Source organism: Sarcophilus harrisii, chromosome 1, assembly GCF_902635505.1.
Source record: "Sarcophilus harrisii chromosome 1, mSarHar1.11, whole genome shotgun sequence".
NCBI classification, from domain to species: domain Eukaryota; kingdom Metazoa; phylum Chordata; class Mammalia; order Dasyuromorphia; family Dasyuridae; genus Sarcophilus; species Sarcophilus harrisii.
The window spans coordinates 81861857-81876516 of NC_045426.1; the positions used below are offsets into that span (position 1 = coordinate 81861857).

Below are 14660 nucleotides of genomic sequence, written 5' to 3' on the forward strand. Positions count from 1 at the left end.
TTGAAATCTTTGGACGTGTAGACTCAGACTCAGTAGTGCTATTGTTGGGTCAAAGGGTATGTAGTTTTATATTCCTTTGGAAATGTTTCTAAGTTTTTCTCCAGAATGGTTAGATTAGTTAACAACTCTACTAACAGCTCATTAGTGTCCCTATTTTCCTTCATTCCTTCAAGCATTTGGCATTTCTGATAAATGTGGGGTGATACTTCAGAGTTGTTTTAATTTGTATTTCTCTAATCAATAGTGATTTAGGGCATTTTTATATAACTATATATAAACTGCCTATTCATATTCCTTGACAATTTATCAACTGGGAAAAGGCTCTTATTTTTATAAACTCGACAATTCCTTATAGATTTGAGAAAATAGGCTTTTATGAGAGAAATTTGCTATAAAAATTTAAAAACATTACTTTATTGTCTATGGTACCTTTTTATCAAAATTATCTCTTTATATTATCTCCATATGAGGTCTATTTTTACTTTTGCTTTGTCTGAAAACATAATTCCTATCCCTGCCCTTTTTGACTTCAGTTGAAACATTACAGATTTTGCTCCACTTCCTTATTTTGAGTTTCTTTGAAGATTACCTGTAAACTACATATTGTTAGAGTCTACTTTTGAATCTATTTTGCTATTCATGTCCACGGATGAGGTCATCCCATAACATTCACAGTTATTGATGTTCTGTCCTTTTCAGTCATGTTTGATTCATTGTGGGAAAGATACTGGATTGGTTGCCATTTCCTTCTCCAGTTTATTTTACAGATGAGGAAACTGAGGCAGATTTAAGTAACTTGCCCAGGTTCACACAGCTAGTAAATGTCTGAGGACAGACTTTAACCCAGGAAGATATGTTCTCCTAATTTCAGGCCTGGCATTCTACTCACTGAGCCACCCAGCTGTACAATGATGATTACTATGTATTTCCCTCCATCCTATTTTCTTCAGTTTATTCTTCTCTCTTTTTACCCTGTCTCATCTCAAGTCTATTTTGCTTCTGAGTACTGCTATCCTTAATTTCTTCTCTCTTTTATCATTACCTCCTCATTTTTTCTTTTATCCCCTTCCCCTTTTTTTCCCTGTTGGGCAAGATAAGATTCTATACTCAACTGGGTACATCTGTGTGTGTGTGTATGTGTGTATGTGTGTGTGTGTGTGTGTGTGTGTGTGTGTGTGTGTGTATGTATTTCCCCCCTTCTTTTTTGAATCAATTCTGATGAGAATGAAATCCTTCATTGTAAACGCTCTTCCTTGTGCACTCCTATTATATGAGATAATTTCCCCATTCTATCTCTCCCTTCCTCCTTTTTTAGTGAATTCTTCTTTCTCACCCCTTCATTTTTTGGACATTATTTAAATATAACTAATTCATACTTTTGACCTCTGTTAATATAGATTATTTCTAAGCACCCTAATAAATAAAAATATAATAATTTTCTTTACAATAATACATAACAACTCATAAAATTTAAACAGTTTAACTTCATGGAGTTCCTTATTAGTTCTCTTCCATATTTATCTTTTTATTCTTTTCTTGAATCTTATGTTTGAATATCAAATGTTCTATTCAGATCTGATCTTTTCATCAGGAATGCTTGAAAGTAATTTATTTCATTAAATATCCTCTTTTCACCTGGAGGATTGTATTATTGGTTAGATTTTTTTTTGGCTGTAATTCTAGCTCCTTTGTCTTCTGGATTATCATATCACAAGCCTTCTGTTCCTTTAATGTGGAAGCAGCTAAATCTTGTGTGATCTTGATTGTGGCTCCATGATGTTGGAATGGTTTATTTTTGATCTCTTATAATATTTTCTCCTTGACATGGTAGTTCTGGAATTTCATTTTGGGATCTCTTTCAGAAGGGAAAGTGGATTGTTTCAATTTTTATTTTACCCTCTGGATCTAAAATATCAGGGAAATTTTCCTTGATAATTTTTTGAAATACGATGTCTAGGCTTTTTTTTAAATCAGAGTTTTCAGGTAGTCTAACAATCCTTAAATTATTTCTCCTTGATCTATTTTCTGTCATTCTGATGATATATTTCATATTTTCTTTTTTCATTCTTTTATCTGTGTTTACCATTTCTTGATGACTCATGGAGTCATTATTTTCTAGTTGCCCAATTCCAATTTTTAAGGAATGTTTTCTTTAGTGAGCTTTTATACCTCTTTTTCTACTTGGCTAATTCTGCTTTAAGGTGTCCTTTTTCAGTGAATTTTTATGCCTTTTCCCATTAGGTTTATTATTTTTGTTAAGTTGTTATTTTCTTCATTTTTCTTTTGCCTCTTTTACCAACCTGTTAATTCCCTTTTCATAATTTTCTTGCATTATTCTCATTTCCCCCCCAAATTTGGCTTTATCACTCATCATTTTTTATCAATTTTATTTTTTCTGGTTATACATATATATTTTTTAAACACACATTTCTTTATGAATCATGTTGGGAGAGAAAAATGAGAACAAAAGGGAAAAACCATGAGAGGAAAAGAAAAACAGAAAAAAGTGCACATGACATGTGTTAATTTACATTCAATCACCATAGTTCTCTTTCTGGATGCAGATGGCATTTTCTCTCCAAAGTTTATTGGGATTGCCTTGGATCACTGAACCACTGAGAAGAACCAACTCTTTCATAGTTGATTATAACACAATCTTTCTGTTACTGTGTACTAATACTGTTTACTGGTTCTGCATGTTTCACTCAGCATCAGCTCATGTAAATCTTTCCAGGCTTTTCTAAAATTAGCTTGTTCATCATTTTTTTTTTATAGAACAACAATATTCCATTACTTTCATATGTCATAAGTTAATCAGCCATTCTACAATTGATGAACATCTACTCATTTTCTAATTCTCTGCCCCCACCAAAAGGTCTGTTACAAACATTTTTGCACATGTGGGTCATTTTCCCTTCTTTATGATTTCCTAGGGATACAGACCCAGTAGAGATACTGTTGGATCATAGGGTATATAAATTTTTGATAACCCTTTGGGCATAGTCTCAGATTGCTCTCCAGAATGGCTGGATCAATTCACAATTCCACCAACAGTGCATTCGTGCCACTCATCTCTTTGTTGAACTCTTCCAGGAATTCATGTTGGTCTTTTTTCTTTGCATTTTTCTTTAAGACTTTGTTTTTAGTTGTAATCACACTGTTGTTTTCATAGTTTACTTCATAACCTTCCCTGACATCATAGTACCTTCTGAGGGTCAAGTTCTTTTTGTTGTTGTTGTTTGCTTATTTTTCCAGCCTATTTATGGATTTCTGAACTTTATGTTAAAGTTGGGATCTCTCCCTTGGGTGGTAAGGAGGCACTGCCCTAAATTACAGGCTTTTTAAATGTTGTTTTCAGAGCTAGTTCAGAGAGGTCTGTGAGTTTTCAGTGCTAGGTATTGTAATCTGGGAAGAAGTACATTCACTATTTTTCTAGTTTGTGCTTAGGTTAAGACTCAAGAAAGAACCCTACGCTTCTGCAGTCACAAGTTCTATCACTCCTCTTGGCTCTAGAACTAGACCTTCTCTTCTGAAACCACAAGAGCCAGTGTTCAAACCCAAACTGCAAGTTTGTTTAAAGTGTATAGCATTCTTCTACCTACACTGCTACTATGAAAAGAGTTCTTTTTCATCAAAAAGGCTGATTATACTTATACATCGCTGGAAGAATCTCAGAATTGGCATGAATCTCAGCGGATAATTCTAATTCTACTATGTTAATCAGTTTTCAAGTTTTTTGGTTCAAACCCCTTTCTTTAAAAATTAAAAAATTATTGAGTATCTCAAAGAGCTTTTGTTTATATGAGTTATATCTATTGACATTTACCATCTTGGAACTGAAAACTAATGATTTATAAAAAAATTATTAACTCATTTAGAACAATGATAAGCCAATTATATGTTAACAAATTTTTAATGAAAAACTACATTTTTCAAAATTAAAATGTTAGTAGAAAGAGTGATATTGTTTTCAGTTTTACAAACTATTTTAATGGCTGGCATTGGAAGACAGCTGGATTCTCATATCTGCTTCTGCATTCAATCTGTTGTGATATGTTATTTCAGTTGAAGTACATGGAGAAAATTTTGCCTCACACAGATATGTAGTTGGAAAAGAGAGGAGTATTTTAATAGACTTTTGAGATAATTTTGGATATTTTTCTTTCATACTATACTAAAACTTGACAAGTAGTAGTTTCTTAAAGGTTATAGAATCTGAAACTATATCCATGACCTTTTCATACTCGGTTACTATAAAATCCATTGGTTTATCTTGCACTTTGAATGAATCTTTTATCTATGCATGATTTGATAATATTATGTATTAGTCATTCAGAAAATACTGGTTCACTGAGATGTTGACATATTTCATTATACAATATCAAAAAATCACATTTGTAAATAACACCATTGATCTCATCAGCAAAGTCTTTAAGTAGTGGGAAGCTCTCAGGCTTACTGTGGTGGATATGAGTTTTCCAAAATTCTAAATTTTGCTTGTAAGCTTGAATTTTATCATTGGCAACAAATATTGTCAGTTGTTTTCCTTGAAGTTCATTTTTTCAAGAAAATGCCTGCCAAATATCCCAGTCTGAATAACCACAGTTTGTCTGTCAATCATTCTTTCAAGTAAAAAATGGTGTTCCAGGGGAAAAAAGCAGCTTGTTCAGCTTGCTACCAAAATGATTGTACATGTGTTTTTCTTTTGAGACAAGATTCTTATTGATGCAGGCAACAGAAGTGCTTTATGCACACTTCCTATTCCATTGCCCAAAATATTAAAAAATACATGTACTTAAGGGTTGAGATTTAATAAAACTATTCATGCTTATTGCTTCATCAAGGACATTCTTAAGTGAAACTGACATTTTTGCTGTTGTTTGTGTTGCTGAAGAACTCAGTGACTTCTAAGCTTTTCCTTATGTGAAGCTGAAATTTGCCCATCTTCTAGTTCTTGGCTTCTGGGGCCAACATGATTCAATTGGGGCCAATCATGTTCAATCCATCTTCCCTATAACAATCCTTTATATAATTGGAGACTATTATTATGATACCCCTCAGTCATTTCTCCAGGCAAAAGGTCTCCAATTCTTTGAAAAGATCCTTTTATGACAAAGTTGCTTATTCCCCACATCATAACTGTTCTCTTCCTAGAGTATATTGTCTGAATAAAGGGATAAAGAGCTGCATAATAAACTTTTTATTTGCTGACCTATCACATAGGCAGGATGTGCTTCTTTCAATGACTTTATCACAAAATATTTACAAATTATTAAGAATATAGGACTTTAATAATGACCTTAAAAAAGCTAAAATCTTGTTAAATATAGAAAGGTTCATCACAAGAGGGCTGGTTATCAGGTGATAACTATTTTGATCACAATTTATGACACCGGGAATACAAGGATACTGATCTGGAGCAGTAGAGGGATTAATCACACTAATGAAAACATACCTCTTTTGAAGAATTAAAGAAAAATAAAAGTTTTACAAATAATACATTGTCAATATTAGCATACAGTTTGTACATTATGACTGACTAAAGTTTAATTCATATCTTTAGCGAATAAGTACAATTAACAAACTTTAGAGTTATACATCTTTCCCCAAAGTAATGGCTTGGTCTGAATACTCACCACACTTTTCTCCTTAATCTGGCAAGTATAAATGTAGAGGTCAGCCTGAGATCAATGCTATTTTCAGCGTATGCCTACATATTTTTCCTGTGACAAAGATGTCACTTTAGAAGTATGGTCTGTATTTGGGCATAGCTTATAAATAGATGAATAATGTAATTATAAATCCATAAAACTTTTATTTTGATTATAACTTATTAAATAAAAATGCATTTCCACAGAATATGTCTGATTTTCTCACATCTTAAATTTCACACCAAGGAATAATGTGTAGTCAGTCAATACATCTATTTGCTAAAAGCAATATTCAAGTTAGATGGATTTTCTGAAAGCCAAATTAATTTTAATCCACTATAAATCAAATATGTGCCATTTGACAATTTAAACTCAGGATGACACTAAAATAAATAATGACCAGAGGTCATGACTCCAGAAAGACTGAGAAGCAATTTATTGGGGTCTTATTGAATTACATTCTTAATGCAGTAGCCAATCCCTCCTCTCAGCACCATCTCACTAACTCGAGTAATCTCTGAGATTGCCTGTGGTGTTTATTTTCTGAACTGGGATTATGACCAAAAGAACACTTTAGGATGAAATAACAAGGCTGTCTCTTAGCCAGGTCTCATTGTCCTTACAAAATGTTATTGTATAGTATATTACATATACTGTTCTAGAGAATCCAAATCCTGATGAATAGAAGCTACACCAATTTCAGGGAATTGGAACAATAGAAAATAGTCCTATCTGCACTCTAGAGCCAGTATCAGTCTTATAGAAAAGGGCTATGTGACCACAAGCAAGTCACTTCATCCCGTCTGCCTCAGTTTCTTCATCTGTAAAATGAACTGGAAAAAGGAAATGGCAAAGCACTGCAGCATCTCTGCCAGGAAAACCCCAAATGGAATCATGAAGAGCTGGACACAAGCCACAAAGTCCCAACTCTTCTACAATGTACAGGGACTATTTATTACAATAGACTTTCTTCTTGTCATCTTTTCCCACTCCATTCTACCCTCCATGCAGCTGCAACCTGATTTTCTGAAAGCATAGATATGATCATGTCTATATGTGGAAATATGTACAGAAGAATTGCACACGTTTAACATATATTGGCTCACTTGCTGTCTAGGGGAAGGGGTAGGGAGAAGGGAAGGAAAAATTTAGAAGACAAGATTTTCTAAGGGTGAATGTTGAAAATTATCCATGTATATATTTTGAAAATAAAAAGCTTTAATTAAAAAAAGATATGGTCATACCATTCCCCTACTGATAAACTCAAATGGTTTCTTTTAAAATTCTAGGATCCAATATAAACTCCCTTTGGCATTTAAAATTCTTCACGACCTCCCTTTCTTTCTAGTCTTTTAATACATTATTCCCCTCTACAAACTTCTTGGGCCAGTTATACCAGCCTCTTTGCTGTTTTTCACAATTCCTTCCATCTACTGTCTTTGGACCCTATGTATAGGTTCCTCCTCTCCCCGCCTCCAGTGTCATCCTCTCTTTACCCTCACCTATTTCCTTAACCAGATTTTAACCTTACTTCCAATCCCCATAATAAACCTCTTATCAATCTAGGTTTTCGGATCTGTAAATTCCTTTACAGAGAACTTCTTGTGTCACCAGAACGTAGTCCCCAAAACTTCCTACCCTTGTGCCAAATCCCAAGGTGGGGCAGGAGAGCCAAACCTACCCTGAACCCTGAACCTTCCACTAGATCTCATTTAACTCCCTGACCATCAGAAACCCTAATTTCATTTGGGTTCCCCAAACCTAAACCTCATCAATATGATATCAATTTTACATTGATAACATTGGATATATGATTTAAGAATTCAAATCCTAATCTCAGATACTACTTCTTGATCAGTTGACTGCTTCTCAAATTAATTTCTCCTGACATCAAATGTGGCCTCAGACATTTACTGGGCCAGTCACTTTATCCAGTTTGTCAGTTTTGTCATCTGTAAAATGAACTACAAAAAAAATAACAAAGACTTCAATATCTTTGCCAAGAAAACCCCAAATGGGGTCACACAAAGTTGGACATGACTGAAATGATGAACAACAATATTGTAAATCATGATCTAGAAATCCAAATCCTAATCCCATACACTACTTTCTTGACCAGCTGACTGCTTCCCAAATTAATTTTTCTTTTCTGAATCTTTTGCTTTCAATGAACAATAAACAGTGAGGAAAACACAACTTGTAAACTTTTGGTTTTCAGTTTCTTGTCCAAGATTTCATAAATGTTGGCAGTACATTTTAGGTTCCTTCTAACTGTGCCATTTATGCCCTTGTGACTCTCCAAAAGTGGGCCTGTCACCTGATTTGATGTGTCAAGAAATCCCAAGAAAGTCAAAAGAATACTTTTATTGCTATTAGTGGCTCGGTATTCTTGAGCAGAGAAGCATCAGTTAGTACTACTTTTCTCTGTTTTTTCACCTTACTGGGTGATCTCTCACAGAGCTTCTGTGGCTCTTCTGGATCATTCTTTGAAGGACAAACAGTTTCCTCCTCCTCAGAGCATCTCTTTGGATGCCTCTCTTTGGAACGTGCCTCCAATTTCTTTTTACTATTTGAATGTACACCTTTCTTTTCCTTCCTCTTTCTGTTGTGTTTAATGATCTTTTATTCTCTAAACTCCTAACAAGGGTCAAGTATCCCTTCTTCTACCTCACATCACTTCATTTCCTACTGAAACTTCATTTTTCTTTACAGATAATTTATTCTCTGTAACAAACATTCTTTGATTTCCTTCACTTTTTTCCTGAAGGGAACTTGGATGTACATTTAGAACACAGATAACCATCATGGCTGCATTGGACACATAAACAGCACAAATATCCATACAAGTCATTGTAAAATTTCCCTTCTTCTCCAAAAATGCTGTGATTCAGTAAGTTTAGTTCAACAAAACAAGACTGAAATGTCTTTTTCAACTTGTTTGTTGATGTGTATCCTGGTTAAAACTTTTACATTTAATAATTGCCCCTCAAACTCTAGATCATCCCACTTGATTTCCTTTCCTTGACTTCAACATCTCCACATCATTCCCCATTGCCCTTGCATCTCTGCCAATTCACTCAACTTGGGCCACTTCTCTCTCTGTCTTTTTTGACTTAACCACTTTCTTTTCCTTATTGAGTCTATCCTTCATTCCCTGTAGCTTAAGTCTTCTGGATCTATTTTAATCCTCTTAGCTATTCTTTAATATTGCCCATACCATCCTTAATTGTCTTTGATTCAACTCTTCTTTCAACACAAAGGTAAACTTTGGGCCAGTATCTGAGCTTAAAGATTGTTTTTCAAATTTTGTTCATTTGTTCCCAAATTTCACTGAATTTTTCTTCTCTAAATTCAGCTTCTGACCTCTTTCACTACTCAGATTTCCTCAGGTCACCCCCAAGATTCTCCATATTCAGCTGAAGCACTTCTCTTTTCTCTAGTTCTCCCAAAGATTAGAACTAAAATGACTTTCCAGGGATTTCTTTTTCTTACCACAATGACTAAGGAAGGTCAAATACTAAGGTACTGAAGAGTCACAGGATCAGAGATGATTGGAAGTGACCTTGGAGATCATATAATCCAGTGATGTCAAACTCAGATGGAAATGGATCCCTTCAAACAGGCTACATATCAACTCCCCCAATGATCTATTACCAATTAATAATTTAACAATCAATTAATTGCTAATTATTATAATCAAATTATTATCTGCTATATTTTATTTTTGTTTATTTTGTTAAACAATTGCCAATTACATTTTAATCTGTTTCTGGCTATTCTTGAGAGTTGATACCAGTGATCTAGTGCAACACTCTCTTTTTAAGTAAATAGCAACTTGAAGAGATCAAATAATGTGCCAAATGCATCTATCTAGTAAGTGAAAGAGCTGGAACAAAGTCTTTCGAATCTAAATACAGTGTTCTTTTCCCTATACTTCCATGATCTGCTTTAGTGGAGGATGTACACATTAATGAGATCCCTGACCATTCCAGTAAACCAGTCTCTCATGGGAGAATATGAAGGAAAAACAACCCAAAGGAAGGAAAATCTTAATGACTTAAGAAAAAATGCTCTGGTACCTGAATAGCAAGAACTGGCTCTGTATCCCTGGTGAAGAATGCATATTGACAAGAAAACTATGAGAATATCAAGAACTCATTGAATCTTTTTTAAACCAACCCCAATGATTAAAACTGCCCAAAAGGTTTTTGTAATCTTTGCAAAGCCTCATCTTCAGTATATGTTATAGTGCTGTCAATTAGCTATGAGCAAATACTTCAAGCTTACAGCTCTCGTGAAATAACAAACATCATTTCCCCTGGAAACTCATTTTAAAATATTTCTAATATGAGCTGGATACATTATGTTGATCTAATATGTAGGTTTAAGATCTCTACTAGTCACAGGAGAAATTCTTATACTGCCCACAATAACCATTTTCCAAATAATAATCATTTAAGGGACCTGTTTGAAAATCTGAATTTTAAATAGCATTGTTAATTCAGGGAAAAACCCTTGCCTACATCTTAATCTCAATTTACTCTTTAACAAAGCTAACAAATACTACTTTCCCTAAAAAGGTCTCTCTCATTTATAGTCTGACTAAGCTTATAGACAGGTAACTTATTGCAATTTCATTTCTTGCAAAGTGACATACTGGAATTAGTATCAAGGTTGGTTGTTGCTTTTAAAGAAATTAAGTTTAAAAACATGACTTCAAGAATACATTAATCAAACTCAATCTGAATTAAAATTTCAACTATAGTCATTAGTAGGAGATATATGGAGAGAAAAGAAAATATATAGTATGTGTGGGTAGAAAAGGGAAAGCTGAAGATGGTCTATTCCATTTAACTCCTTATAAAAAGAAAAAGGTAAAGAATTAGACTCTCACAGCTGGAGTAATGTTATGATATACAATAACTTAGCCTATCACAAATGCTAGGACAGAAGAAAGAAAACAGACAATGTTTTTAATGCAATTAATCAACATTAAATGATGCTTATGGTCCAATAAAATGTAGCATGTCCTAAGTATTCAGGAAAGGAAGCCAAAATGAATTTAGAACAGATTTTGTCAATTTTTCTGAAAGAGGTCAAATGTAGTTGATGGTGTCAAAACTTAATCTAAGCAGAAACATGTCTAAATGTTAATTAAGTCAGAGCTTGATGATACATCAGCTACTGAAAAAAGTTTTGCCATTATGTAAGGAAAATCTGCATCCTATAGGAGAGTTAGGATTAATTTATTAAATTAAGATAAGGCTAATTTATTAAGAAGAAGCAAAAATGATAAGAGAGAAGAAATTGATTTTAAGTTCTCTTAGGTGGAAGAGAATATATTGAAAAGTTTATGGAGATATCTACAGATAATTTTTCAGCATTTTTATTTTCACAAAAGTTTTTAATAAATGAATGCACAAATACAATAAACTATTTACCTTTATGTGATGTTTTTTCTTCAATTACTTCCTCCAGTTGCTTACTACTAGTCAAGAAGAAGTATATTGCTTTTGTGAGAAATGGTAATTGGCTCATTAGTACATTTTCAAACCAGCCCCATGAGTAGCCTAATAATGAAGTTTATAATTTTGTTGTGGTAAACGGATGGAGAGTGAAACTCAGCTCTTTATAGAATTTGGTTTTCTTTTACTAGGTCAGGGAAATATGACCCATTATTATTCTCTGACAGGCTTCACATAAGGGATCAGATTCTAGAGCTATGAATTGGTTTGGCAATCCTGAAGAGCAATTTGAAACTGCCCAGAGATGTATCAAACTATGAATATTCTTTGACACAAATATATTACTATAGGTCTATACCCCAAAGAAATCAAAGAAAAAAGAAAAGGATTCATATTGACAAAAATATTGATCATAGCAATTTTTGTGATTGTCAAAAATTGGAAACAGATCCAGAAACTTTGTGAGTAACACAATAATAAACCACAGATCCAAAATAACAAAGAACAATGACATTCATCTTCTGCCAGAAAGATGCAAAACAAGGTACACATTTTTGGACGTGGCTCATGTGAAAATTTATTTTGCTAGGCTATGTGCTATGTATTGAGAGATTTAAAAAATGTATTTAAAAGGGTCGATGAAATGGTATTGTGAAGGACAAATAAAAAAACCAACCTGGTTATTTGAAAAAGAAAAAAATGGAAAAAAAACATACAAACACCATCCGATTCAAAAATTCAAGGAAGATTTGATATGGAATACTTGACATAGGCATTAAATTATTAACAAAGGGAAATTATTAACTTAATTTATTAACTCAATTATTTTTATTAAATTATTAACTTAATTATTAGTTAAGAAAGGGAAAATGATGTTGAAGAGGAAGAAACACAGAAATTGCAAAACCTTTATTCTACAATGTAGTTCTAAAAATCTATATCAATGTATATGGGTAGCCATATATTATTGAATAATATGATATAAATTTTATCCTCTACTCACGTGTAAACTTTAAGGACAAAATCTTTTTCTTCCTTTAATTCAGAAAGTGACTGGAGAACATCTACGATGCTTAAGACTGCACAGCCATAAGGGCGTCGGTAGTGTAAATGGGCAGGACCTTTCTTAGAATCATTCAGCAGCATACGACCTAGAAAATGTAAGAAAACATGATTCAATCTGGTTTCAATTTCTGTTTATGCCAGTTGATAACTGATTTATATATACTCACATTTGGGACATAAGTTAGCACAGAATATCAGAGCTTGATGGGACTGCAAAGCTCTCAGACTAAGGCTGGTAAATTTTTTATATAAAGGCCCAGGTAATAACTACTTTAGGCTTTGAGGATCAAAGGACAAAATAAGGGATGATATATAAAAAGAGAGAAAATAAATTTCCATACATTTTTCTTGATTAAGTTAATAATAATAATTAAACAGCACTTTTTTGGTAATATAGGTCGATCAACTAATGAGAAGAATGGAATTCTTTTTTTGGGAGGGATAATATTTCACTTAAATGGGTTTCAAGGTTAGTGTTCCCTATCATCAAAATTGACACAAATGCCATTTCTTAATGCTGATCTGTATGAGATTTTACATATTTCATTTTTGAAAATGTCTTTTCACACAGATAAGTACTGACAAATCTTGATAACAGTACATTTTATGATTTTAATTGAACATATTCATAGCTTGGATGGCATTTATAGAATTCTATATTCAAACTTTCTTTGTCATATGCCAAGCAGCAGTGCAAAGTAATGAGAATACCACATAAGGTCTTTGTTGTTCCTATTTAACTCTGCCATTATAGTGTAAAAGCAGGTCACAGACAATAGGTATATGAATGAGTGTAACTGGGTTCCAGTAAAATTTTATTTATGGACATTGAAATCTGAATTTCATATAATTTTTGTATATCATAGTATTCACATCTCAATTTTTTTCAATCATTAAAAAATGCAAAATCCATTCTTAGCTTGTGGGCTGTCCAAAACAGGTGGCAAATCAGATTTGCCAACCTTTATTCTAACAATAACAATAACAATGAAAGCTAACTTTATATAGTGCTTACTGTGTGCCAGGCATTCCGTTAAGTATGTTTATTATCTCATACACAACAGCCATGGGAGGAAACTGAAGTAAGAAGGGTGAAGTGACCTGCCCAGAGTCACACAGCTAGTAAGTGTCTGAAACCACATTTGAAATCAGGTCTTCCTGTTTCTAGGTCTACATCTTTGTCCACAGGGCCACCTCGCTGCCTCACTTCTATTGTGAACTAGATCAAGTCGTTTTATTTGACTGTTGGAGAAAATCTATAATCTAGGTCTTTTAAATACCAGTCCAGTGTTTCTTAAATTACAGTTGGATTTTCAATGTACTAGACCTTCCTTATACTCCATTTTAACTTTACTCCTTGACAATACAAAAATCTGATTACATGTGGATTTTATAGAAATGTGTATCCTGGGAATGTTAAAAGATTTATATTAGTAATCTACACTTTAGTATATTGGCCAAGTGGCAATTTATGTAAGGATAAGGGATGACAACTTGCACTTCTTAGCCAAAGTTATTTGATCTATATCATACTTCAGGGGATTGAGCCAGATCCTCACTCCACCTTAATATGAAGAAGAGAAGTCTTCAGTAAGCAGAGGATATCGGTTTTTATGCTTATCATAGCTGCCTACAACATCAAGAGGGCATTCACATAAACACAAAATATAGGTTGCTGTAAGTTCTTCATTAAGTAAAGTCCAATAGTCCCAGCACAGTAAGTAGACCTTTGTTTTGCTAACAAGAAGTTGTAAAACATTTGCCTGTATGAATGTATAAATATTCTGAACCATAAGGAACAATCCAGTCAGTTGCTTCCCAGAAAAGCTCATTAGGGACATTAATCATACCAACAATATCCAATAATAATAATAACAAATATGAATAGTAAACACAATGTTTTTCCTTTGTCTTAAGTGTAAAAAGATTCAATACAAATAATAGGGTAATAGATATAGTATTATCATTTGGAAGAAACAGTGTGTGTGTGTGTGTGTGTGTGTGTGCAATGTGCTTGGTAATTGGTTAATACTATTACTTTTTATAAAAAATTAAATTAATTTTTTTATTAACAAAAATCGATCATTTCTCTTTCCCTCTTCCTCTGTACACTCCCTCAAACTAGTGCTATTTCTTACTTGTTCAAGTAGGAGTAAAGGATTCACTTTTTGAAGGAATAATGAGTATTTTTTAGTGTTAAGTGACCTTTTTCATGCCATTAATTCTATGGTATTCTAATAAATTTGTCATGGTACCCCTGGGAATATGTATAAGGTGGTATTTAGATTGGATCTGGGGATCCTGGTAAAGAAGATAATGAATTCTAGTCTACTAGAAAGACTCATCTGCCTCCAATAACACAGAAAATGGAAAGAAGGCTCATAGGAGCTAAGTTGGTCAGTCTATGGCTAATGCCATAGACAGGACCTGATTCAGTGGAAGGGAAAGAAGACAGGTCGACAGGAAGGATACAAGTAGA

The 14660-nt window shown here is 33.4% G+C and overlaps 1 protein-coding gene across 1 annotated transcript in view; it reads right to left on the bottom strand.

The window, feature by feature from the left end:
* Window positions 1–14660, bottom strand: part of DOCK3 (dedicator of cytokinesis 3) — a 500037-nt gene that overhangs the window by 133512 nt on the left and 351865 nt on the right. Inside the window, exon 12 of the mRNA XM_031958628.1 lies at window positions 12120–12267. Within this exon, the coding sequence (XP_031814488.1) occupies window positions 12120–12267 (148 nt within the window). The remainder of the gene's footprint in view (window positions 1–12119; window positions 12268–14660) is intronic.